General features: G+C 36.1%; 2 protein-coding genes across 3 annotated transcripts in view; both read right to left on the reverse strand.

The window, feature by feature from the left end:
- Positions 1–2,220: 2,220 nt before the first annotated feature.
- Positions 2,221–18,277, reverse strand: zgc:101731 (SNARE_SNAP25N and SNARE_SNAP23C domain-containing protein). Of its 2 annotated transcripts, XM_037774584.1 has the most exons (8): positions 17,961–18,277; positions 14,139–14,322; positions 11,469–11,510; positions 10,623–10,671; positions 5,996–6,107; positions 4,457–4,603; positions 4,128–4,272; positions 2,221–2,515 (listed from the first exon to the last, which is right to left on the reverse strand). In XM_037774584.1, the coding sequence occupies exons 2-8, from the start codon at positions 14,208–14,210 to the stop codon at positions 2,450–2,452; spliced, it is 633 nt and encodes a 210-aa protein (XP_037630512.1). In that variant the 5' UTR covers positions 14,211–14,322; positions 17,961–18,277; the 3' UTR covers positions 2,221–2,449. The 2 variants fall into 2 exon arrangements, with proteins under 2 accessions (XP_037630512.1, XP_037630513.1); XM_037774585.1 differs by lacking the exon at positions 17,961–18,277 and having other exon boundaries at positions 14,139–14,626.
- A 1,716-nt stretch (positions 18,278–19,993) lies between these two features.
- Positions 19,994–27,785, reverse strand: part of capns1b (calpain, small subunit 1 b) — a 28,137-nt gene continuing 20,345 nt past the window's right edge. The window contains exons 9-13 of the mRNA XM_037775937.1: positions 22,600–22,668; positions 22,407–22,485; positions 22,202–22,318; positions 21,437–21,495; positions 19,994–20,358 (exon numbers count right to left, since the gene is read on the reverse strand). Of these exons, the coding sequence (XP_037631865.1) occupies positions 20,332–20,358; positions 21,437–21,495; positions 22,202–22,318; positions 22,407–22,485; positions 22,600–22,668 (351 nt within the window). The 3' untranslated portion in view covers positions 19,994–20,331. The remainder of the gene's footprint in view (positions 20,359–21,436; positions 21,496–22,201; positions 22,319–22,406; positions 22,486–22,599; positions 22,669–27,785) is intronic.

Genomic DNA, 27,785 nt, shown 5'->3' on the forward strand with positions numbered 1-27,785 from the left:
TCATAATCACTACATATCAGAAGAAAGTTAGGATAAATATAAAATAGAAATACAAGTATCAGTATGGTAACATTACATATGTTGATAGATGAAAACATTGAAACTAGGGCTGCAAGTAACAATTATCTTAATTGTCGATTAATCTGTAGGTTATTGTGTCGACTAATCAATTATTAATAAAATGGCAAAAAAAAAAACATCCCCCCCCCACACTCCTCACCTCATTAATTACTCCAAAAGTCATCATGCATGCCATGTTTTTATTTTATTTATTTTTTCCCTTCTTTCAAATATACAATCCACTGTTTGTAATTACAAGTCTATAAACCAACTTTTAAGTAGATGAGCTTACAGACAAACCCATCAAGTACACTAAAGAGAAAACAACCTCAACATTCAAAACCAAAACAAAACCAAGAAAAGAAATAACAATAATAATAATGACAAAAAGAAAGAGTAGAGTTAAAAAAAACAACAACAAAGCAAACAAACAAACAAAACAAAAACACACATAACAAAAAAAATATATATATATATATTTTAGCATTTCATCACAACCCAACACGCCCTCTAGTTGCGCCTTTTTAACGTCTTAAAAACCTGCTAGTGTGACAAGCATGTCAACAAAATATATTATTACCAGCATGTGAATTCCAGCATTAGGCTACTCTCATCATGTAGGTCAAGACTGCAGCTAATAATGTGAATTATGACAATAATGAAAAAAACACACACAAAGTAGTTTCTATAAATGCTGTGTGAATCAGATCCAAATGATGGATTATTAGCGAGGACACCCAATTTCGTCGTCATTTCACCACCATTTTATATCAACATGGAGAAGAGAGAGAAGATGGAGAGAGAGGGCCTGCATGGAAGAGGAAGAGGAAGAGGAGGAGGAAGAAGAGGTTCCATGTGTGTCCGCTTGGTGTCGCCAGAGATCTTCCTCTGGGGACAAATGCGTGTTTCCATAATAATAGTAAAGTGTGGGGGGGGTGGTGCTTTATAATCATGTTTACATTGGGAACATTTGGACATATATGCTTGCACACATTAGAGCTTTTATTTGTTGTTTTTAAATGATCTGCTCGGTATCACTCCCATCGGCTTCAGGTTCACGCGGAGGAGGCCGATTCTTTCGCTGTGTTTTGCTCTAAAATGATTTCTTGACTTCTTGTCTTCCTGATTGTGTGCTCTCTGCTGCTGCTGGTGGCGGTGGTGCTGCTGCAGTGACCCCCCTACAGGGATCATTATTATTATTAAAAGCTTGATATGATAGAACTCGCTGGAGTGTGAAATGTATAGTTGCAATAAAGGCCTTGCTGTGAAATAGAGTTATAATAATCGGACAAAGGATGTCATATCAGACTATCAGGCCAGTATGAGAAGAAATAGGAACGCGAGATAAAACTGAAAACTTATTGTCCCCTATAAACCAGCAGTAATCCAGGGGTCAGCAACCTGCAGCTCTTCAGCTCCTCTCCAGTGGCTCCCTGTGGAGGTTTGAAAAATGGAAATGAAGAACTGTTTTTTTGTTTACATTTTCATTTTTCTTTATCATTGTTGTAGGTCTATGGTACGACAGTACTACGAGTACTACGAGTATCAGGGCCACATTGAGGGAAAAAAAATAAATCTGACATTACTATATACTTTCTCGTAAAGTTATGACTTTATTTTCGTAATATTACGACTTTTTTTCTCGTTAAGTTCTGACTTTATTCTCGTAATATTACGACTTTTTTTCTCGTAAAGTTATGACTTTATTCTCGTAATATTACAACTTTTTTTCTCGTTAAGTTCTGACTTTATTCTCGTAATATTACGACTTTTTTTCTCGTAAAGTTATGACTTTATTCTCGTAATATTACGACTTTTTTTCTCGTTAAGTTCTGACTTTATTCTCGTAATATTACGACTTTTTTTCTCGTAAAGTTATGACTTTATTCTCGTAATATTACGACTTTTTTTCTCGTAAAGTTATGACTTTATTCTCATAATATTACAACTTTTTTCTCAAAGTTATGACTTTATTTTCGTAATATTACAACTTTTTTTCTCGTTAAGTTATGGCTTTATTCTCGTAATATTATGACTTTATTCTGGTAATCTCAGATGTTTTTTTCCCTCAATGTGGCCCTAATACTTCGTAGTACATTGTCTCTTTGGCCCTCACTGTATTAGAGTTATATACTATATACTTAGACTATAAACTGTGTTACCTTCATCCCAATGATCACGTTTTGCGGCTCCAGACAGATTGTTTTGGGTTTTTTCTTTGCCTAAAATGTCTCTTTTGATAGTAAAGGTTGCTGACCCCTACTGTAGGAATATCACAGCAATCGTGTGTGAGAGAATAACAGCAGCAACACTTTGGCACGGCATGCAGATGGATAGTAATTGGAAAGTAAGTGGAGAAAAAAGAGAGAGAAATGGAAGCGCGCTCCTTCTATCGCTTCATGAGGTTGTTGGCTTTCTGGTTGGCGGCGTCGATGCGGGACACGTTGAGGATAGCCTGCAGAGAGAGAGGAAAAAGGAAACAGGAAATGTAAACGAGCTCTCTGTGTCTCTCAAATTAAAGTTGTTTTTTATTGCATTGGCTAATCAAATACTGTCTTCTCAAAGCAGGTTGTGAAAGCCTACAATGTCAGCAATCCAAATTAAAGAAATGTTAAGGTATAGCTTCTATTAAAATATAAAAAAAACTCATTATTGTTATTGTTAAGTGTGCTGCATTCATCTCTCTCTTTCTCACATGGTATGACATGGTTGGTACCAACAGATTCATCAGGTTTTCTAGTTTCATATGATACCAGTATCTTCACTCTAACTTTAAAACGAGCTACAACCTAAAGTACAAGTTGTGTTAACACGTTAAAGAAATCAGTGGTGTTAATATGAATTTGCGTTAACTTTGACAGCCCTAATGTGTATACAGTATATGTAGCAACGTCGACATGCAGAAACCTTTCTGCTGTCTTTTATCACTGGAATCAGTGATATGCAGGTGAATTGAATGTGACTGTAACCCCGCCCTGCACAGAACAAGCGGGTATAGATATTGGATTGATGAAAAATGTTTTCTTTTTCATTTAAGTTGATAAAACTGTTTGTCTTTGTGGTGTTTCTTTTCTGATTGGGTTATATAAATGTATTTGTTTAATAACTCCAGCAAACAAATGTTCCCCTAGTCCAGGGGTCAGCAACCTTTACTATCAAAAGAGACATTTTCGGCAAAAAAACAAAAGAAATCTGTCTGACGCCGCAAAACATTTGATCATTGTGATGAAGGTAACACAGTTTATAGTGTAAGTATATAGAATATAAGTCTAATGCAGTGAGGGCCAAAGAGCAAATGAACTACGGAGTATTAGGGCCACGTTGAGGGAAAAACATCTGAGATTTACAGAATAAAGTCATAACTTAACGAGAAAAAAGACGTAATATTACGAGAATAAAGTCATTACTTAACGAGAAACAAAGTGTAATATTACGAGAATAAAGTCATAACTTTACGAGAAAAAAAAAGTCGTAATATTACGAGAATAAAGTCATAACTTAACGAGAAAAGAAGTCGTAATATTATGAGAATAAAGTCATAACTTAACGAGAAAAAAAGTCGTAATATTACGAGAATAAAGTCATAACTTAACGAGAAAAGAAGTCGTAATATTACGAGAATAAAGTCATAATAACACGTAATAAAATACCACGTAAAATTACTACTTTATAATATTATGACTTTATTCTCGTAAACTCAGATTTTATTATTTTTCCTCAATGTGGTCCTAATACTCCGTCGTACCGTCGTACCATAGACCTACAACAATGATAAATAAAAATGAAAATGTAAACAAAGAACAGTTCTTCATTTCCATTTTTAAAACTCCACAGGGAACCACTGGAGAGGAGCTGAAGAGAGGTTGCTGACCTCTGGACTAGTAGGTCAATTAAGATTTAGATGAAAATAATTCTGGTAATATTTGGTGCCATCTGATGCTACTTGGTAATTTTTGTGGCCTGCTGTGATTTTGGTTTACATATTAGTTGATATGTGGTGTTCTGTGACATACTGCGATGTTTGCTGATACCTCATGAAGCGTTTGTAATTAATGTGACAGCAGTACCTTTCCCTGTATGCGTTCGATCTGGACGTTCTGCGTGTCTATCTCGTTGCCCATGTCCAGCGCCATGCTCTTCAGATTTCCGATGATGCTGCCGACGTGAGTCAGGTTCTCCTCCATCTCGTCCTCGCGGGCGTCGTTAGTCACCCTGAGACAGAGCGGCGGGAAGAGTGTGAGTGTGTGTTTGTGATGACGTGCTGTGTTGTGATGACGTGCTGTGTTTGGCCAGCTGCCTGTATGACTGATGACTGGTGGTATTACATTACATTACACAGCTGCCTCTCCCAACACAATACACAACCTACAATAACATCATTAAACTCTCTCTCTACCTCCGTATGTGTCCTCCGCTCATGATCATTTGCTCTCTCTCATCGACGACTCGAGAAGACGGCGGCTGATTGGACACGACGCCATCCTGACCGGAGCCTCCGCCCCAAACCGCCTTGTACGCCCCGCTCTCCTCAAAGGCCTTCAGTCTGAGAGAGAGAATGACCTTATGATCTTATCTTTTTATTGTGAGTTCAGCCTGTTTAATGTGATGCACAAGAACCTCACTGCACCATATGGAGGACGGAACCTGCCAAAATAAAAAAATCAATCATTAAATAAATAAATGACTTGATAAATAAATAAACATGTCTTTAAATGTAGCAAAAAATAAATACATTTAGCCATTAATTAATTGATAAAATGTGGAAAAAATTGATATTTCTGTTTTAATTAGCTCCTTTATTTATTAATCTTTGTATTAATTCCCTTATTTATTTACTCTTCTGTTTAATTTCCCCTTTTATTTATTTAAGTATTTTTTTAATTAATTTTTAAATGTATTTATTTATTTTTGCATTTCTTTTTTATTTATTTATGTCTTTTTTTATATTTCTTTTTAATTGTATTTATTTGTATGCTCTGACCGCATAACACACATTGAGAGACAGCCCCCTCACTTGCATAATGAGGCGAAAATGCATAAAGAAATGAGAAAAAAAAAATTGTGAAAATAAATGCATAACGGAAAGAATACAGAAATAAATTTGTACATTTTAATAAGTTTGGGTAAACAAATAAGGGGTGAAATGCAAAGGGAAAATTTATAAATAAATAAATAATCAATTAAAAAAATAAATGCATAAATAGATAAATACAAAATAAATGCAAAAATAAATAAATAAATAAAAAAATAAAATATATGAATGAAAAAGGGGAAATAAATAATGGAATTAATACAAAGATAAATAAATAAAGAGGCAATTTATGTCACATTTTATCAATTAATTAATGGCTACATTTATTTTTAATATTATTTTTGCTACATTTAATGACATATTTATTTATTTATTGAGTCATTTATTTATTTATTGTTTTATTTTGGCAGGTTCCGTCCTCCATAAACCCATACCGGTCCTACGGCTGCAGTACAGTCGGCATTATTTTATTGGCTTTGTTTCTCAAACATGCAACAAGGAGTACAGTGTAGTGGTCCATTTAGACAGTAGAGCTGACAAACATGTTGTAGGATGATATCTAAACAGCTGAACATCCACACAGCAGCAAAGCAAGCTGGCAACAAAAGAAAGCTAAAGCAACTAATTGTCAAAGTATGAAAACTAGGGTTTGCCGACACATTAATGCGTGTGTTTCTCAACGCACATTATCCGTGTGCAATGTGCACGGTCTCATGAACTACACTGAATGAAATCAAACAAACTGGATGGAAATGTTTTCATTCTAAATCACTATTTCAACAGAAAGTTGACTGATATCTTCTGGAGGAATCACAACATACTTACCTCAGAATGATGTGTAGTAGTCGAACACACACGCACACACACATATGCACGCACGCACACACACACACCTCCACCTACTTATCACAGGAGCAGAGGCCACAGCACTTGCCGAGGTCAGTCAGGTTTTTCTCAGCCTCCTTCATATCAGAGTTGATCTGATCCAAGCCCTCCTCTATACGCTCCAACTGCTCTATGAGAGGAGACGGAGGAGGGGGGAGGAGGATGAGGCAGGAGGAGAGGAAGAAAGGAAGGAGGTGGAGAAGGAGAAGGGAGGAAGAGGAGGATGGAGGAGAGGAAGAAAGGAAGGACATGGAGAAGGAGGAGGGAAGAAGAGGAGGATGGAGAAGAGGAAGAAAGGAAGAAAGGAAGGACATGGAGAAGGAGGATGGAGGAAGAGGAGGATGGAGGAGTAGGCAGGACGAGAGGAAGAAAAGAAGGAGGTGGAGAAGGAGAAGGGAGGAAGAGGAGGAAGGAGGAGAGGAAGAAAGGAAGGACATGGAGAAGGAGGAGGGAGGAAGAGGAGGATGGAGGAGTAGGCAGGAGGAGAGGAAGAACATGGAGAAGGAGGATGGAGGAAGAGGGGGATGGAGGAATAGGAGGAAAGGAAGGACATGGAGAAGGAGTAGGAAGGAAGAGGAGGATGGAGGAGTAGGTAGAAGCAGAGGAAGAAAGGTAGGATATGGAGAAGGAGGATGGAGGGAGAGGATGGAGGAGAGGATGGAGGGAGAGGATTGAGGAAAGGATGGAGGAGGGGAGCGGAGGAGGAATGCAAAACAAAATCACCAACTATTTGCTAAAAGCCCCACAGCTGAACTGAAAAACCAGCCACCAGCGACTGAACACGAGACGCCCAAAACTATAACAAACAAATGATAAATACCACTAACAAACGGGGCCGAGCTGTGCCGAGCTCTGCCGAGCTGTGCCGAGCTGTGCCGAGCTGTGCCAAGCTGTGCCACATTGTGCCGGCTGTTTGCACCCTGACCTCAGTGCCCAGTTCCATCATGCTCTCTCCATCAGTTTTTGGAATTAATAATGTTTATGCAGAATTAAACTCCTCGATATTTGCAATACGGGAGATATGACTTGGATAGAATTGTAAACATGTGTAGACAGATTTTTTGGTGCATTTAAAGAGTGGTGCCCCTCCCCCCCAAAAAAAGTTATTCTGAACTGTGTTTACAGTAACGTGTTCCAGAAACGATTTGATAATGGTGCCATAATCTCAAAGAAGACGTATTTAACATGACATTGGGTCTCGTGCACGAACCACTCTAACCAATAGATTTGTTCTGGAGTGGCTTTTACGAGTGATTTAGAACTTGTCGCATTCACCAATTTTTCTCTTAGGTGCGAACACAATTTACGATGGTCCAGAACTGTCGAAGGAGTCATGTGCAGTTACTCTGCTGTTATCCAAAGTTTTGCACTTAAAGGGACTGTTTGTAACTTTCTAAGCGTATAAATGTAGCGAGTCGGGACACATGCGCGCTCGCATATGCATGCTCGCGTGTAGCCGCCGTCTCTCCTCCTCTGCCTGCTTGCCTTCACTCAGACAGCGCACGCGTTCTTGCGTACTCGCTCCACCTCTAGACGTGAACGCGCACTCACTCCACACTGCAGAAGAGTTAGTTTAGCTCTGAGAATATCTAGTGAATGCACAGGGGACGTTTGTGCAGAAATAACTGCTGCAGCTCCTCCAGACCAACAGAGGTTTCCCGTGTCTTGTGAAGTGACGGGGCTCTTCAGAGAGAAACGCTATCGTCTCGTTACCGACCGGGTGCCGTTGTCTCCCCTGTTCACTCCAGCTGCGGGCGGAGGGAGACGAGTTTCTCGCTGCAGAGCCCCGAGAAGCCAACACAGTATCAGCATTGATTCATGGAGAGACCTTCGTCTGGTCAGCTAACATTACTGCCAAGCAGCTGAAATATAGAGTGATATTGTGGTTTTAGCTGACGTGTGTCGCCTCACTGTTTTGAGCGATGCTCGTTCATGTCTATTTAGAGCGAGCACAAGCGCGAGCCCGACGCTGACTTTCGTTGATTTCACGGCCACAGGTGTCGCTGTTAAGAAGCATTTCTGAAAGTTAAAAATAGTCCCTTTAAACTAGCAATATATGAATCTAGAAAACCTAAAGAATCCATCGGTACCAACCGTGTCATACCAGCTTGTCATGAAGGAGGTTAAATAACGCTCTAAACTTACACTAAATTTTGGCGAGGAAAAACTATCATGGCCATTTTCATTTATGGCCATGACAGTTTTGCTAAGTGCAGTACCTGTGAGGGTTTCTGGACAATATCTGTCACTGTTTTGTGTTGTTAATTGATTTACAATAATAAATATATACATACATTTTGCATAAAGCAGCATATTTGTCCACTCCCATGTTGATAAGAGTATTAAATACTTGATAAATCTCCCTTTAAGGTACATTTTAAACAGATAAAAAAAAAGTGAGATTAATTTGCGAATTATCACAATTAAATATTTTAATCAACTGACAACCCTTGACTGTACATTTCATTACTTTGAACTACGCTCAGGTGTCATTCATCATTGTTTACGCAGGTCATTTACACAGTTATCTGACGTTAGGAGCATTAGGGGTCACTCCTACGAGCCCACGGTGTGAAAAAAGGAAGAGAAAGTTAAAAAAAAGAATACAAAAAGGTTGTTGCATGAGTCCCAACGTTCCCAACACGTGTTAAACACTAAAAATATCAAAGAGTTAACCAATCTAGCATGTTTGTTAAAATAATATTGGCTACAGTGAAGTAGCTATTGGGTGTGTTTGTGAATAATTATAACTGTATATATATATTTATGTATTTATCTATGTCGCTGTGCACTTATTTTATTTCAGGTTTTTTTCTTACATGTGTGACTATGTCTAAACAGTATATACCTCCTCGAGGGGTCATTGCGGAATAAAGAAAAGTCTAAAGAAGTCATGCAAAAATGACTGAAAGCACAACGTTTGGCAGAAGGTAGTTTGTCAGGTAACTTCAGCCCTCGTTGACTAAATTAACAACGTGGAAGAGTAACACTGGGAGGCGTTAAAGCAGCATAAACTATACGTCTATATACGGATAAGCTGGCATGGAAAATTGTTGGATGGATGGATGGATGGATGGATGGATGGATGGATGGAGGAGTGTTCTTATTGTGGAACCATATTCCAATAAAAATCCTTATTTTAAGTTAATTTAATGGAACTGGGCACCAGTATGTTTCTTTTTAAGGCCACCGGGTGGGTGAAGGTGTGGATCCCGGAAACCAAGACCTACTTCCTGATTGGCCAGATACACAGACCACAGCACTGGGCCATGTCTGTGAGGTTCTTCTCGGCCTCTCTCATGTCCCGGTTGACGGAGTCCATGCCTTCCTCAATACGCTCCAACTGCTCTGTTAGGAACAGGAGTTTTATGGTGTTTTATGCAACAGATGGGTTTCAACCGACTGATCTGATTGGTCAACGACACGTTCAGACAATCCTCATAAATCAAAGCTCAGGATGTCGTTGAGTAGGTCGTGTTCAAAGGTTTCATACAACATGTATGTGGACTAACTGAGAGCTCTCTCAGTGGACTGACTGGTAAAGAATCTGCAAATTCACCATTATATGACATTATATACAGCACAATAACAATCCGTGTCAATCCTTGTTAAAACCACCACTGAAAATGCACCAGAGGCTTAAAGAGGACAGCTGTGAAGTTGTTGGACAGCACAGCAGTCTGTCCAGCTTCCTGTATTTGTGCTGAACTGGGTTAAAAACAAACGTCACAGAACACAGAGATGAAAGTTCAACACAGTCTCACGACAGTTCGTGAAATAGTCACAACATTTTTCGTGATTTCAACATATTTTTTTGTGCGTTTTACTACGAATGTCCAGAAACACGTGAAGCACGTGTCAATTTCTGCTCCAGTCTTTTCAAAATAAAACTACTTAGTTCGGTACATAGATCAACTTAGTTAGGTTTAGGAAAAGATCGCAGTTTGGATTATATGGATTATAATACTGTGACTCCAAAAATGGCGTAACTTAAGTACGGAAGTTACGTGAAAAAAACTACTTAGTTAGCTTTAGGAAATGATCGTGGTTTGAGTTATAATAACTCAGAAAATGGCGTAACTTAAGTACGGAAGTTACGTGACAAAAACAACGTAATAGTTTTTAGGAAAAGGTCGCGGTTCTGGTTATAAAGTCTCCAGAAGTGCCGTAATCTAAGTACAGAAGTTATGTGAAAAAAACTACTTAGTTAGCTTTAGGAAAAGATCACGGTTTGAGTTATAATAACACCGGAAGTGCCGTAACTTAAGTACGGAAGTAACGTGACAAAAACTACCATATAGTTTTAGGAAAAGGTCGCAGTTTTGGGTTATAAAAACTTCGGAAGTTCTGTAACATAACCCATCCATCCCGACCTCCTCGCTTCGCAGCGTTCGCCGCTCTTCATACTTCCTGGTTCACATTACGTGGATTACATACAAATTGATTTTGTGCAGACCATCATGAAAAAAAAATTAAATTTGAGTCTATTTCACGAGCTGTCGTGAGACTGGGCTGGAAAGTAAAATATTAAAATATTGGAGTAAAAACTCCTGACCTTCTTTCTTGGAAAACATTTCTATTTTACAGTTGAGAACACATTGATCAAGGCTAAAACAAATGTAAGTGATCAAACAGAACTGATTACCTCCTTGTTCATCCAGCATAACCACAGCTCTGATCCCAGCATCTTTACTCTGCAGGAAGGAGCACATAAACACATAAATACTAATACTGTTATGGCTTCCAGGCAGCCATTGGCTTCACTTCATATATGTGAAAATCAGCTTGCAGATAGATCAATATATGACTGTCATGTGATGATTGTCTCTCTGCAGCAAGTTCAGACTGATTTCTGGCTACCTGAATGACAATATGAATAGCAGTAATGTTTGTTTTTTTGGGCTGGATCGCAGAGGGCCGGCTCTCAAACGCAAATGTCTGTCACTGAGTGATGAAGTTACACGATTGGTTGGCCGAGTGTTGGAGTTTCCTCATTGGCCGTTCAAAACGAAAAGGCGGGGAACAGTCCTTTGTTTGCGCTTCCCAGCATTGGACGCTTGACAGGCTGCTACTAGATACCTGATTGATGAACACTTTCCCTCCGTGGGCTGAAATAGTTCATTGAAATGTGTTTCTGAAAACATTTTATGCAAGAAATAATCCCTGCAGTTGCTGAGTCTGTATTTTAGATCGACAACGGTTAGTTTAAAAGGGAGTTTCTCTGGAGTTTCCAGAGGTGGCGAGTCGCGTCAGACGCCCGTGATTTGCATAAAGTAGACTAGACCTCAACTTTATGCAGATGAGGAGCGGCCAACGTGACGCCCCGTCTCTCGAAGCGTGCCGCCACGCTACTAGAATGCATTGCACGGCTGCTTACACAGACGATGAATGGGAAGCGTGGAATGGATGGAGGATGTGGACACGTACCAATACTGGATATATATATATACTGTATATGTATACGTGTATATATGTGTGTTTATGTGTGTACCTCTTCAACCAGCTGCATCATCCGTCTTGTGCTCTCCAGGGACTGAAAGACACAAAAAATGGCTGCTTCAACATGTGATATATAGTCAGCTGAATTTATCTACAGGTAAGCATATAATTCTGCAGATATAAGAAATTAAGTTTTACATAATAATCGTCATGAATGGGTGTTCAGTTGGGTTTAAATTGAGAATTATTTGAAGTAAATTCCTCTGGAAACGCTTTTTAAACTAAACACAACAAATTATCTTTCATCTTGTCTTTCCCCCATAATTTGTACCAAATATAATGTTTTTTTCCCCAAGGATATCATTAGGAAATAGCAGACCTATAAAATATAGTGTTGCCTAAAAGTTTGTCTATTATTCCCAAAATGATTGACAGGTCGTTAACATTTTTTTGATGCAGTTTGTTTTTTTAAAGGAGTAAATTATGATTGACTGATTAATACACAAAACATTATTATATAAAAGTTTTGTTTATGTGAACAGACATATAATTTATATACACTGTAGGTATATAGTCAAAAATATACAGATTGGACCTTTAACTGCTTTTTTACCCTGATCTATGGAAGACAGAACCTGCCAAAATAAAAAAATAATCAATAAATAAATAAATGACTCGATAAATAAATATATGAATAGATAAATAGATAAATAGATAAATAGATAAACAGATAAATAGATAAATAAATAAATAAGTCATGAGATGTAGCAAAAATAATATTAAAAATAAATGTAGACATTAAGTAATTGATAAAATGCGACATATATTGAGTTTTCCGTTTTATTTTGCTTCATTATTTATTTATCTTTGTATTAATTCCCTTTTTTGTTTACTCTTCTGTTTCATTTTGCATTTTTAAATTAATTAATTTCTATATGCATTTATATTTCATTTATTTTAGCATTTATTTACTTATTTCTGAATTCAATTTTTTATTTATTTTATATATATTTTTGAAATGTATGTATTTATTTATTTCTGTACAATTTTCCCTTTTTATTTCACCCCTTATTTCTTTCCCCAAACTAAATTTACTTCTGCATTCTTTTCTTTACACATTTATTTTTACATTTCTTTATGCATTTTATTATTTCTTTAAATGTATTTATTTATTTTTGCATTTATTTATTTTTTATTTATATTATATTTATTTTTAAATGTATGTATTTATTTATGTATTTATGCATTTATTTATTCATTCTTTATTTATCTCCCCAAACTTATTTATTTATGTATTCTTTTCTTTACACATTTCTTTGTGCCGTCCCACCGCCAGTCTCCTCCCCAAAGTTTAGCTCGTTCACAGTCGGAACCTCCAGGCCGATGCCGCCGGAAACGGGACAGATGCACCCTGTCATCGGACACGCCGCCGAGCCCGTTCTCTCCATCATAGTTCATCATCATACTACTTATTATATTTATTGATTTATTTTTTTTATTGTGGCAGGTTCCAACCTCCATATAAACCTTAAGAAAGTCAACACAGCAGAAACGATGAGCTGTGTTTACACTGTGCTCTCACACACACACACTAATTATTCTCTCTCCGGTCTTTCCGCCGCTTGCTGTGTGTGTGTGTGTGTGTGTGTTTGAGTGTGTGCGTGTGTGTGTGTGTGTGTATTGTGTAAATATCATGTTAATCCCTGGGGACTTCCCCACTGAGAACCGTGAGGACCGAGGGGATGACGAGGTGACAAATGGCTTTGACCTGCAGTAGCCTCTAAACCCCATGGTGTGTGTGTGTGTGTGTGTGTGTGTGTGTGTGTGTGTGAGCTCATCCATGCCTGATGTCTCTCTGCAGATAGTGGCACTGGGAGACCAGCCGTCTCTATGGCAACCAGGTGAGTCAGGTGTCCTTAAAGGGACACTCCCCTCAGGCAGAGCACTGCTCTCTGTAGCTCATAATGACACGTCCCGTCTCTTCTGTGTGCTGTTCCACATTTTGTGTATTTTAGATTTATTTATTTTATTTATTTTATTTATTTTATTTATTTTATTTATTTCAAACGCATAACAAATGAGTAAAAAATAAAAACACTACCTTGTGTATAAAGTTCTGTCCTAAAACCTGAGAATGAGTCAGTATTTCGGCACTTCTTGTCAATGGGTTTTTAGTTCGATGCCTGTAATAAGGTCTGTGTTAACACAAGCTAAAGAGATTTTAATGTTTTCTTCTACGATATAAAATACGTCAGTAATTATCCCACTTGGGAATTTTGAAGCTTTTACGTGTCTTAAAATAGGCAGTTGCTAACAAGTGGTTAAATGAGACTACTAAACATCATCACGCCCATAGATAGATATATATACGTAGGCTAGATGCCACATTGGCATTTGGATCGTGCGTCAGCGTCGTCGCCATATTGGGGAGGTCAGGCCTGGATTTTCTGGATAAAAAGCCCGATAACGTCTCCATTTCCTCAAACGATTTCAATGACTCGTTTTTATACTCAAGCGTTTATAATCTACGCGGAGTACTGGAGGTTAGATTCGATTCGGTTCAGTAACGTTCTGTACTGCTTCCAGTTCATGGATCATCGGCCGGTCTGTCTGTTGACATGGTATTAAAACTCTCTTAACACATTTTATATATAATATTTAATGAAGCATATTACTTATGGGGAAGCCTTCTAGATGATCTAGAAAATATCCATTTCTTTACCTCATCTGTGACCTGATTGGCTCTCCTCTGCAGCTCCTGCTGCTCTGTCAAGATGGGCGGGTCTGACGCCATGTTGGCCGTCCGTCCTTCCGTGTGTGTGTGTGCGTGTGTGTGTGTGTGTGTGTGTGTGTGTGTTCAGTCCCAGGTGACCAGATTAGGCTGCAGCATCAGGTGGTTTTTGCACCTGGAGAGCAGAGAGACACCGTGATTATTTATAATGACTGACAACAGAATCGACCAGAGAGACGAGCTGGCAGACAGACAACAGTTCATTACAGTTAAATGTACTTTATTTCACCATGATAATCCTCTCAATACTATATATTAAATATAAACAATAAAACAACAAAGACATAGTGGTACAGCCTGCTGATCAGATGTGTCCAGATTTGTTCCTGTGTAGTATGGAGGACGGAACCTGCCAAAATAAAAAATAAATCAATAAAAAAAATAAATGACTCGATAAATAAATAAATATGTCATCATTAAATATAACAAAAATAATATTAAAATAAATGTAGCCATTAATCAATTGATAAAATGTGACAGAAATTGATATTTCTGTTTTAATTTGTTTATTTATTTATTTATCTTTGTATTAATTCCCCTATTTATTTACTCTTCTGTTAAATTCTCTCTCTTATTTATTTATGTATTTATTTCATGCAAATTTTTTTATTTATATTTATTTTTAACTGTGTGCATTTGTATTCTCTGACCCCATGACACACGTTGAGAATTGCATAAAGAAATGTGTAACGAAATGTATAAATTGCATTCATACATAAATAAATACATTTAAAAATAAATATAAATAAAAAAATAAATGTAAAAATAAATAAATACATAAAGATAAATGCAAAAATAAATAAATAAATAAATACAAATAAATAAATAAAAATGAATACATAAATAAATAAAAGGGAAAATTAAACAGAAGAGTTAATAAATAAGGGATTTAATACAAAGACAACTAAATAAAGAAGCAAATTATAACAGAAATATCAATTTATGTCACATGTTATCAATTAATTAATGGCTACATTTATTTTAATATTATATTTGCTACATTTAATGACATATTTATTTATTTATCGAGTCATTTATTTTCTTAATTTGTCTTATTAAAATTAAGCAGGTCTCGACCACATTTACCAAACTGTAAAGTATAGTAATTTATCCAAAAATAAGTCCAGATTTTCCAAACTCAGACTACTAATAATGTACCATATTTATTTTCTTGTGATTAATAAAAAAATGTTAATACATTATATTACATTCTAAAGGAAGTGAAATTAATTGAACAGTTGTGTTTGAACTAGAGCTGACATGATTATGGTGACCAAAAGAATTCACAGTAATGATATCTATAAAAAAATGTGGAAAATAATAATAATGCTATCAGTCAAATTCATATTCAATTTAGTTTATTCTGCAGTTTGTCTCTCATTTGACAAATTAATTACACTCTAAATATGACTGTAAGGAGGTGGAGAGAAAGATAACCATAACTGTACAAGAGCGGGATTTAAGTCTCACACTATTAACATGATATCATGGTTTTATTGTTGATACCAGTGTACCGCGACACCCCTAGTTCAAACAGTTTTATCATGATCGCAAAGAAATAATCCTCATAACATACAGAGCTGGTTTTGTTAGATCATCATATAAATTCAATGGGACCTTCAGAAAACAAGCTTGAAAATACTTTGTGACTCAGCTATGAAAAATGTAAATGACTGTTTAGCACTCTGGTGGGTGTTTAGCGTCGCTGCAGACGGAGAATGTCAGTAATTGTAGGTTTCCAGGAGCCGCTGGTTCTCCCGACAACCAACCAGTTGACACACCAGGCATGCCAGCTAGTTAGAGAGCTGATAGTAAAATATTACAACAGGAGAAACCAACAGACCTAAGTCTAACCAGTGGAGAAATGAAGCAGTAATAAGGACTCAGACAACTTTTTAAGCGTCCTGCAACAACTTCCTGGTTGCCGATCAAAGTAAAAAGTAGAATAAAACAGTTCACGTTCAAGTTTCTCAAAACGATATCCAGATCATTAATATAACAGCAAACAACTATTGTCTATGTAAAGATATAGAGGAGTAATGTCTACCTGAGCAGAGAACGAAGTCACTCTCCCTCTTTATGACTCGGCCTTGTTAAATAATCGATTCTGATTGGTCAATCACGGCGTTCTACGGTCTGTTATTTCTTTATAGCAGACCGTTGCTATGTATAACAGACCGTTGCTATGGAGGCAGTTCTGATGTCGGACTCTGGCGGACCGTTTTTGTGTCAAATAATTGATTTCTTACAGTAAAAGTCACGACAGAAACTGCAGCTTAAGACAGCAGCACAAGCCGTTGTTACTCTATCGAGCTAAATTGAAATCAGTTAAATCAGGTTCAACTTTAACCTTTGTTTTTTGTCAGAGAGCTTTTAATATCCAACCAGTGAGATGACAGCTCCCATCTCTCAAACTCTACGTTAAAAGCGTACCGCCATCTTGTCAGGAAGCATGGCACAAAGTCAACAGTCAGACTGCTGTGAACAAGCACATAGTAAACAATGAAGCCTACCTGCCACCTGGTGCTCATTGTGACGTCACCTGTACTCTGCACACCGCTCTGCACCGCACCTCACGGCACACAGCTCCTACTGCTGATCATGTGTAAGCCTCTACAGTCTACGGCCACTGACTTTCAAACACCCGGTGCTTTTACTGATTTTACACTTTAATATCTGCGTTTTGTTCATTAACATTAAGAGGGAATTACTCAGCAGGTAGTCTTGTATATTTTAAATATTTTAACGTGCAGATTTACTGAATTTAAAGAACATAAAAGATGATTGAAGACAAATCTGTCCATCTGCTGTTAAACACACTCATTGTTCTGTTTACACTGAGAGACATTAGAGCTATGGAGGATGGAAGCTGCCAAAATCAAAAATTAATCAATAAATAAATCACTGTCATTAAATGTAGCGGAAAATAAATATAGTCATTAATTGATATTTCTGTTTTATTTGTTTAATTTTATTATTTTTTCAAATAATTTATTTGTAAATAAGGGTTGAAATGAAAAGGGAAAATCCAAGCATGAATAAATAAATACATACATTTAAAAATTAATATAAAATTAATAAAAAAATAAATGCAAAACATCAATAAATAAATAATTGCAAAAATAAATCAATAAATAAAAATACATACATACATTAATTAATTAATTAATTAATTAAAAATTAATAAAAATAAATGCAAAAATAGATAAATAAATATTTGCAAAAATAAATCAAATAAAAAATGAATGCATTAATAAATTAATTCATTTAAAAATTAATGAAAATAAATACATAAATAAATAAAAGAGAAAATTAAACAGAAGAGTAAATATATAAGGAAATTGATAAAAAAAAGATAGATAAATAAATAAAAATAAAAGAATAAAAAATAAAATAAAGAATTTATTTATTTATTTTGTATTGTGATAGGTTCCTTGGAGAAAATCCAATATCACAATATTTTCTTTTACCAAATACCTCGATATCGATATTGAGACGATATTGTAGGGTCGACTAAAACATTTAGAAAATATTTTTTTTTTTTATAAATAATCATCACTAATGTGGATATGACTGCTAAGTTCAGAAAATGACTTCACTTTACTGTAATGCAGCCTGTAAAACCAGGAAAAGACAACACATATACAAAATATAAGACGATATCTAGTCTTACCTAGCAGTTGGTTTTATAATTACTTTAACATCTTCATGTATTTCTGTAATATGAGTAAAGTCTGAAATCAGCCCTCCTACCTTTCATCGGCTCTTCTTTAGACTTTTTGTGCAGATCTTCCGGCTTTAAAACATCCGCAGAAACCTGTTGTTGCTCCTGTTGTCGTCCCTCCTCCTACTCAGCATCTCTGTCTCTCTGCCTGTCTCTCTCTGTCTGTCTCTCTCCTCAGCACCGCCCCTCCTCCTCCTCCACACCGGCCCCGCCCCGTCCCTCAGCAAACACACCACAGCGACCTGAAAGTTCATACAATAATAATATCACAGACAGAAATCACAGTAAAATGGGATTATATACACTTTAAAAAGGTTGCATTCAACATAAAAAATACAATGTTCCTTCTCTTTAACCAGTGAGTCTAATATAAAAAGGAATATTATACTCAGTAAGAGTATTATAGCAGACAAGATTCACTTTATTGTCATTTCACTAGTATTATTTCACAATATTTGCATACACAGAAGGAAACGAAATATTGTTTCTCCCAGCTCCCGTCAGTGCATTAAAAAGGATAGAATAAATAAGTATTAAAATTAACATACCTAAAACTAAAACTAAAAATTAAAAAAATAAATAAGTAAACGTTTTAGACACAATTTCATACAATTTGCAGTCGTGTTTAGCAGCAGAGAAAAGTGCATTTATGTCCATAGTAACATGCTGTTTGCGTCACTGTTCCTGAAAGTTCATACAATAATATCACAGAAATCACAGTAAATACTTTAAAAGGTCGCATTCACCATACAAATACAGTGTTCCTTCTCTTTAACCAGTGAGTCTAATACTAAAAGGAATATTATACTCAGTAAGAGTATTATAGCAGACATAAACATCAAAATAATACGTTATATTGGGTCATTATATACTAAATACTAAATAATTAATAAATTAAATAAAATACACACTATTGGCCCCTTTACAGGAATAACAAAAAGAACTTAGAAAAGACTAACTATACTTCGCTTATACTTGTTCTTAATCTTTTGATCAATTAGATATACTTACGTACTTGTAGTATAAAAACGATTTAACTAGTAGTTTACTGAGAGTATATTTAAAGTGTACTTTTATAAACTAAAAATGGGCCAATTTAATCCCAAGAAGTACTGGAGTAATACACTTACAGGTATATAACTAGTAAACTATCTGTATACTTATAGTATAGTTGCAGTACTGTGTATTCTTACACTTAAAGTACACTTAAAAAGACTTAAAAGTATACTTTTATAAACTAAAAACTGGGACAATTTAGTCCTTAATTACTACATAAAGTATACTTGGGAAATATATACTTGAACTTTACTTCAGTATACCTCATAAAATAAACTTTAAGATATGCTTTTTCATGTATATTATTTATATATATATATATATATATATAATATATATACATATATTTGTATATATTATATATATATAATATATACACACACATATATTTGTATATATTATATATATATATATATATATATATACACATATATTTGTATATAATAAATATATATATATTTATATATACAAATATATGTGTATATATTAAATATATATATATGTATTTATATTATATAATACTTATTATATATTATATATTTATATATATATTATATTTAAATGTATGTATTTATGTATGTAATTATGCATTAATTTATTATTATTTATTATTTTAGAGGCTTCGAGAGACAAAATGAGGATGAAAATCAAAGATTTGAAAGAAACCTGAAAAAAAGCGAGGTTGTAAACTTAATGTAAGATATAAAAACTGGTCTGACCTCACATGGAAATCATATTCATTTATACTAAAATTACAGCTGTTTTTCATCTTTATATGTATAAAAACAAAGAAGGTATTGAAGAACAGGTTGTAAACCTAAAGAAGATCTAGAAAATATTAGATATAGTATTTTCAGGTTCATACTTATATTTTGTTTTTTTTACTAGAACATGTTTTGTGCTTTCACGTTAAAAAAAACGCCTAATTTTTTCCTCATAATGAAAAACCAATGAAATCAGAAAACCCAGAAGAAGTTGTCCCACCCACAAACTAGCTGCAACAACATTTAGGTGTCAGTTGTGTCACTTTATTCAGTTTCTGTTGAGACCTTTTAAAATGTAAAAACATAAAGTGTAGAAATCTGTAACACAGGGACGTTGCAGCACCGCCGCCTGGCAGCAGCAGCAGCTCCACTTTGGTCCAATTTTTTGTTCCCCTTTTGACTTCAGCTCTTACGACATGTTTTGGTCCCGTTACCATGACGACGGCGGGGTTTCAAACACTATTGCACATCCACACAAGTGTAATGAGTGTAACGAGAGGAGGGGGGGAAGAGAGAAAGAGGGATGAGATGAAAGAAGAGAAGAAGTTTGTTGTTTGTTGTGGAGCAGCAGCTTCCCTCTTCACGAATACATCGTCAGCTGAAGCCACTGAGAGACGGAAACAGACACACCGTTAGTGTCAGATTATTGTCTGATCACCAGATGTTTTCACAAATAAAAAAAAAAAGCAAATTAATCGCACATTTTTTTATCCTCTTATCAACATGGGAGTGGACAAAGGTGCTTTTCTTTATGCAAATATATATATTTATTACGGGAGTCCGCCTTTAGCATCGTGGTGGTGACGTGAAGGTAAAGAGGAGACTCATTGGTACCCACAGAACCCATTTACATTCACATATCTGGAGGTCAGAGGTCAAGGGACCCTTTTGAAAATGACCATGACAGTTTTTTCCTCGCCAAAATGTAGCCGTAAGTTTGGAGCGTTATTTAGTCTCCTTCTTGACTAGCTAGTCTGACATGGTTGGTACCGATGGATTCATCAGGTTTTCTAGTTTCATATGATACCAGTAGTTTGTGTAATATGAAATAATTAGTTTATAAATGATATATTGTATAATAGCTGATAAGAATAAGAATAACAATTAAATTATGATTACATCAGTAAACTATTTATTAACAGTTTATCGTTTATTATAACAGTCCACACAACATTTTATACACTATATATACATATATATGTATATATAGTGTATAAAATGTTATAATGTGTGCAACAATTAACTGCTAAAATAAGATAAATTATAGCATTACTAATAATGAATAAACATTATTTGCTAGCAGGAAAATAACTAAGTTTAATTGAGTTATTTAATTGATAAATGATGGTTATTATAAACTCACGGTCACCTGCAAACTCACTCAGGGCTAAAAAAAAAAAAAAAAGGATCCAAACTACGTATTTCTGGTTAGAAAATGTCATCTTCATTTTTATATTTACAGTTAATATTATTTCCATAAGATATGTCAAATCAGTCAAGCTCAGTGATCAGAACGTATCAGGTAATAATAAAGAAAGCAATTATTAATTAGGATTACAATACAGAGGTTTATGTTGCGTTCTCTGTTTATTATACTAACAATATCGTGGAAAGAACAAATTATATCATTATTTTATTTATTTTTCCTGTACCCTTTGATCTACAACTGCTAAACTGTGTTTTACCTCCTTGATGTCCAGGTCGATGCAGCCGCTGTTGTCCTTATCCAGGGTCTTAAAGGCTCCTGCAGAACAAACACACGTACATCATTTACTGCACTCAATACAGTAATATTAATATTTAATAAGTGAATACTGATTAGTTTAAAGAGCAGCTGTCAAAAAGGTCGACGGCATGAATTGCAAACACTCTTAAAAGAGTCACTCCACAGATTTAATTCCCCCATGATTTACTTGATGTTAAACTAATAAAGAACACTTTGGATAATCTTTATTATGCATATATTATTTATGTAAAACAGAAGGAGAGATTATATTTATTATGCCGATTCACAGTTGCAGAGAAACAGCCGGAGAACACTTTCTTTTCTTTGGACATTACATATAAACATTCATAAAGTGTGATTCGTTCAAAAAGATAAACAGTATGTCTGGCTGATTTTTATAGGGCTGTCAAAAAGAACGCGTTGACCCAAAAAATTTTTTAACGCCACCAATTTCTTAAACACATTAACACAACTTGCGATTGTTAGGTTGTAGCGAGAGTGAAGATACTGGTATCATATGAAACTAGAAAATGTAATGAATCCATCGGTACCAACCATGTCAGACTAGCTTGTCATGAAGGAGGTTAAATAACGCTCCAGACTTACGCTAAGTATTTTAAATCGACTGACAGCCCTAATAAAAAGTCATGCATGACTCATCTAGACCTGCTTTAACAACAGAGAGGAGAGAGGATGAGGAAGGTGAGGAGGAAGAGAGACTCACTGCACATGGCGTCCAGTCGCACCAGGCAGCCAATGAAATTGTCAAAGTCCATGCTGCCGTGCTCGTCGCTATAGCGACGGATAATCAGCTTGAAGAGCTGGTCGTTCAGAGGGAAACCTGCAAAACACACAGAGACGATTAGTTTGAAACTTCACACACACACACACACACACACACACACACACTTATACAGAGTGTTTCTCACCTGCAGCCTTGAAGGCACTTGGCAGTTCGTTAGAGCAGATGGTTCCTGATCCATCAGCATCATATTTCAAATAGGCAGCCTGGAGATCAATAATAATGATAATAACAATAAGCAACGCAGACAAACAACACAAACTGTTTTTAATGAAAATGACTTTAAATAAGAGTCAAATTAAAGAAGAAGACAAACTGACCTGCCACCTCTTGATGTTGTTCCACAAGTATTTGAACTCGTGGAAGCCCAGTTTACCTGTGCTGTCACTCTGAAGGGAGTCGGGTCAAAGGTCAAACTCACAAACCAGAGCAAAGAATACAAAGAGAACACAGAGACACGTTTCACAGCCGACTGTCTGATTAAAACAGAGCTCTGCAAACCCAAACAGCAGCCTGCTAAATATAGCCTACTACCACTACTACTACTACTACTACTACTTTTACTGCTACTACTACTACTACTTTTACTACTACTACTACTGCTGTTACTACTACTACTGATACTGCTGTTACTACTACTACTACTACTGCTGCTGTTACTACTACTACTACTACTACTGCTGTTACTACTACTACTACTACGACTGCTGCTGTTACTACTACTGCTGCTGTTACTACTACTACTACTACGACTGCTGCTGTTACTACTACTGCTGCTGTTACTACTACTACTGCTGTTACTACTACTACTACTACGACTGCTGTTACTACTACTACTGCTGTTACTACTACTACTACTACGACTGCTGCTGTTACTACTACTACTACTACGACTGCTGTTACTACTACTGCTGCTGTTACTACTACTGCTGCTGTTACTACTACTACTACTACGACTGCTGTTACTACTACTGCTGCTGTTACTACTACTACTGCTGTTACTACTACTACTACTACGACTGCTGTTACTACTACGACTGCTGTTACTACTACTACTGCTGTTACTACTACTACTACTACTTTTACTGCTACTACTACTTTTACTACTACTACTACTACTGCTACTGCTGTTACTACTACTACTGCTGCTGTTACTACTACTACTGCTGCTGTTACTACTACTACTACTGCTGTTACTACTACTACTGCTGTTACTACTACTACTACTGCTGTTACTACTACTACTACTACTGCTGCTGTTACTACTACTACTACTACTACTACTGCTGTTACTACTACTACTGTTGTTACTACTACTACTACTTTTACTGCTACTACTACTTTTACTACTACTACTACGACTGCTGTTACTACTACTACTGCTGTTACTACTACTACTACTTTTACTGCTACTACTACTTTTACTACTACTACTACTACTGCTGTTACTACTACTACTACTACTACTACTGCTGTTACTACTACTACTACTACGACTGCTGTTACTACTACTACTGCTGTTACTACTACTACTACTACTACTACTTTTACTGCTACTACTACTACTTTTACTACTACTACTACTACTACTACTACTACTGCTACTGCTGTTACTACTACTACTGCTGCTGTTACTACTACTGCTACTGCTGTTACTACTACTACTACTGCTACTACTGCTGTTACTACTACTACTGCTGCTGTTACTACTACTACTGCTGTTACTACTACTACTACTACTACTACTTTTACTGCTACTACTACTTTTACTACTACTACTACTACTACTACTGCTGTTACTACTACTACTGCTGCTGTTACTACTACTACTACTACTGCTGTTACTACTACTACTACTACGACTGCTGTTACTACTACTACTGCTGTTACTACTACTACTACTACTACTACTTTTACTGCTACTACTACTTTTACTACTACTACTACTACTACTACTGCTACTGCTGTTACTACTACTACTGCTGCTGTTACTACTACTACTACTTCTGCTACTACTACTACTTTTACTACTACTACTACTTTTACTACTACTGCTGTTACTACTACTACTACTACTGCTGTTACTACTACTACTGCTACTACTACTACTTTTACTACTACTACTACTACTACTACTACTGCTGTTACTACTACTACTGCTGTTACTACTACTACTACTACTACTGCTGCTGTTACTACTACTACTACTACTACTGTTACTACTACTACTACTACTGCTACTACTACTACTACTACTACTACTACTGTTACTACTACTACTACTACTACTACTACTACTACTACTACTTTTACTGCTACTACTACTTTTACTACTACTACTACTACTACTACTGCTGTTACTACTACTACTGCTGCTGTTACTACTATTACTACTACTGCTGTTACTACTACTACTACTACGACTGCTGCTGTTACTACTACTGCTGCTGTTACTACTACTACTACTACGACTGCTGCTGTTACTACTACTGCTGCTGTTACTACTACTACTGCTGTTACTACTACTACTACTACGACTGCTGTTACTACTACTACTGCTGTTACTACTACTACTACTACGACTGCTGCTGTTACTACTACTACTACTACGACTGCTGTTACTACTACTGCTGCTGTTACTACTACTGCTGCTGTTACTACTACTACTACTACGACTGCTGTTACTACTACTGCTGCTGTTACTACTACTACTGCTGTTACTACTACTACTACTACGACTGCTGTTACTACTACGACTGCTGTTACTACTACTACTGCTGTTACTACTACTACTACTACTTTTACTGCTACTACTACTTTTACTACTACTACTACTACTGCTACTGCTGTTACTACTACTACTGCTGCTGTTACTACTACTACTGCTGCTGTTACTACTACTACTACTGCTGTTACTACTACTACTGCTGTTACTACTACTACTACTGCTGTTACTACTACTACTACTACTGCTGCTGTTACTACTACTACTACTACTACTACTGCTGTTACTACTACTACTGTTGTTACTACTACTACTACTACTACTTTTACTGCTACTACTACTTTTACTACTACTACTACTACTGCTACTGCTGTTACTACTACTACTGCTGCTGTTACTACTACTACTGCTGCTGTTACTACTACTACTACTGCTGTTACTACTACTACTGCTGTTACTACTACTACTACTTTTACTGCTACTACTACTTTTACTACTACTACTACTACTGCTGTTACTACTACTACTACTACTACTACTGCTGTTACTACTACTACTACTACGACTGCTGTTACTACTACTACTGCTGTTACTACTACTACTACTACTTTTACTGCTACTACTACTACTTTTACTACTACTACTACTACTACTACTACTACTGCTACTGCTGTTACTACTACTACTGCTGCTGTTACTACTACTGCTACTGCTGTTACTACTACTACTACTGCTACTACTGCTGTTACTACTACTACTGCTGCTGTTACTACTACTACTGCTGTTACTACTACTACTACTACTACTACTTTTACTGCTACTACTACTTTTACTACTACTACTACTACTACTACTGCTGTTACTACTACTACTGCTGCTGTTACTACTACTACTACTACTGCTGTTACTACTACTACTACTACGACTGCTGTTACTACTACTACTGCTGTTACTACTACTACTACTACTACTACTACTTTTACTGCTACTACTACTTTTACTACTACTACTACTACTACTACTGCTACTGCTGTTACTACTACTACTGCTGCTGTTACTACTACTACTACTTCTGCTACTACTACTACTTTTACTACTACTACTACTTTTACTACTACTGCTGTTACTACTACTACTACTACTGCTGTTACTACTACTACTGCTACTACTACTACTTTTACTACTACTACTACTACTACTACTACTGCTGTTACTACTACTACTGCTGTTACTACTACTACTACTACTACTGCTGCTGTTACTACTACTACTACTACTACTACTACTACTGCTGTTACTACTACTACTACTACTGCTACTACTACTACTACTACTACTACTACTACTGTTACTACTACTACTACTACTACTACTACTACTACTACTTTTACTGCTACTACTACTTTTACTACTACTACTACTACTACTACTACTGCTGTTACTACTACTACTGCTGCTGTTACTACTACTACTACTACTGCTGTTACTACTACTACTACTACGACTGCTGTTACTACTACTACTGCTGTTACTACTACTACTACTACTACTACTTTTACTGCTACTACTACTTTTACTACTACTACTACTACTACTACTGCTACTGCTGTTACTACTACTACTGCTGCTGTTACTACTACTACTACTTCTGCTACTACTACTACTTTTACTACTACTACTACTTTTACTACTACTGCTGTTACTACTACTACTACTACTGCTGTTACTACTACTACTGCTACTACTACTACTTTTACTACTACTACTACTACTACTACTACTGCTGTTACTACTACTACTGCTGTTATTACTACTACTACTTCTACTACTTTTACTACTACTGCTGTTACTACTACTACTACTACTACTGCTGCTGTTACTACTACTACTACTACTACTACTACTACTGCTGTTACTACTACTACTACTACTGCTACTACTACTACTACTACTACTGCTGCTACTACTACTACTACTACTACTACTACTACTACTACTACTACTACTACTGTTACTACTACTACTACTACTACTACTACTACTACTACTACTACTGCTGTTTCTATGTGTATGTGCAATATTTTCTAGGGTCCCTTGGAATAATCTGACGTAGCCTATTTTTTTACACTTCTATGTAAAAGAACAACACAAGAGAAATGCATTACAAAGATATTAGACATGTATTAAACATATTTTCAGATTCTAACAGTTATAGATTTGTTAGACTATTATACCAACCCAGTCGTCAGAAAAAAACAAACGCTGGCATTGTACGTTTCTGCAAACCACGGGAAACGTTGAACGTCACGCTTGCAGAAACAACGTTACGCACGTAAAGTCAAATGTTTACTTTAGGTTTCACACGGGACCTGAACAGTCAACGGTCTCCTGGGTGAAAGTCCTGTGTTTGTTTGACCCATAAAGTCGAATCATCCACTTCTAGGGACTTTTACTTTGGAAAATATCTAAATTAATCCAGTGAAAATGTTTGATTTTCAGCATGTATGTAGTCAGAGACGTCCTAAAGTCAAATATATCAGGATCATTGTCAGGAATTATTTATTAAATGTTTTCCAGCAACCCAAAAATCAAAGAATAAAGACATTTCCTTCACAGATTAGTGGTGTTTTCTTTTTAATTTATAAGCGACATGTAATGTTTTATACTTCTGCTGACTATAATCCATCAATCTTATTTCCATAGATGTATTTTATATATACAGTTCCCTTTGTTAACACCTTATTTTGAAAAGTGGACGTAGTCCCACATGTCTACTTCCTC

Source organism: Sebastes umbrosus, chromosome 7 (assembly GCF_015220745.1).
Source record: "Sebastes umbrosus isolate fSebUmb1 chromosome 7, fSebUmb1.pri, whole genome shotgun sequence".
NCBI lineage: Eukaryota > Metazoa > Chordata > Actinopteri > Perciformes > Sebastidae > Sebastes > Sebastes umbrosus.

Bases quoted from the DNA above. Each gene is read 5' to 3' on its own strand.
- zgc:101731 (XM_037774584.1), bottom strand. From the start codon at position 14,210: ATGGCGTCAGACCCGCCCATCTTGACAGAGCAGCAGGAGCTGCAGAGG. The intron at 4,604-5,995 runs GTAGGTGGAGGT...TCTCTCTCTCAG, and splicing joins GGCCTCTGCTCCTGTGATAA to ACTGAAGGCCTTTGAGGAGA. The intron at 2,516-4,127 runs GTACTGCTGTCA...CTCTCTCTGCAG, and splicing joins TCGAACGCATACAGGGAAAG to GCTATCCTCAACGTGTCCCG.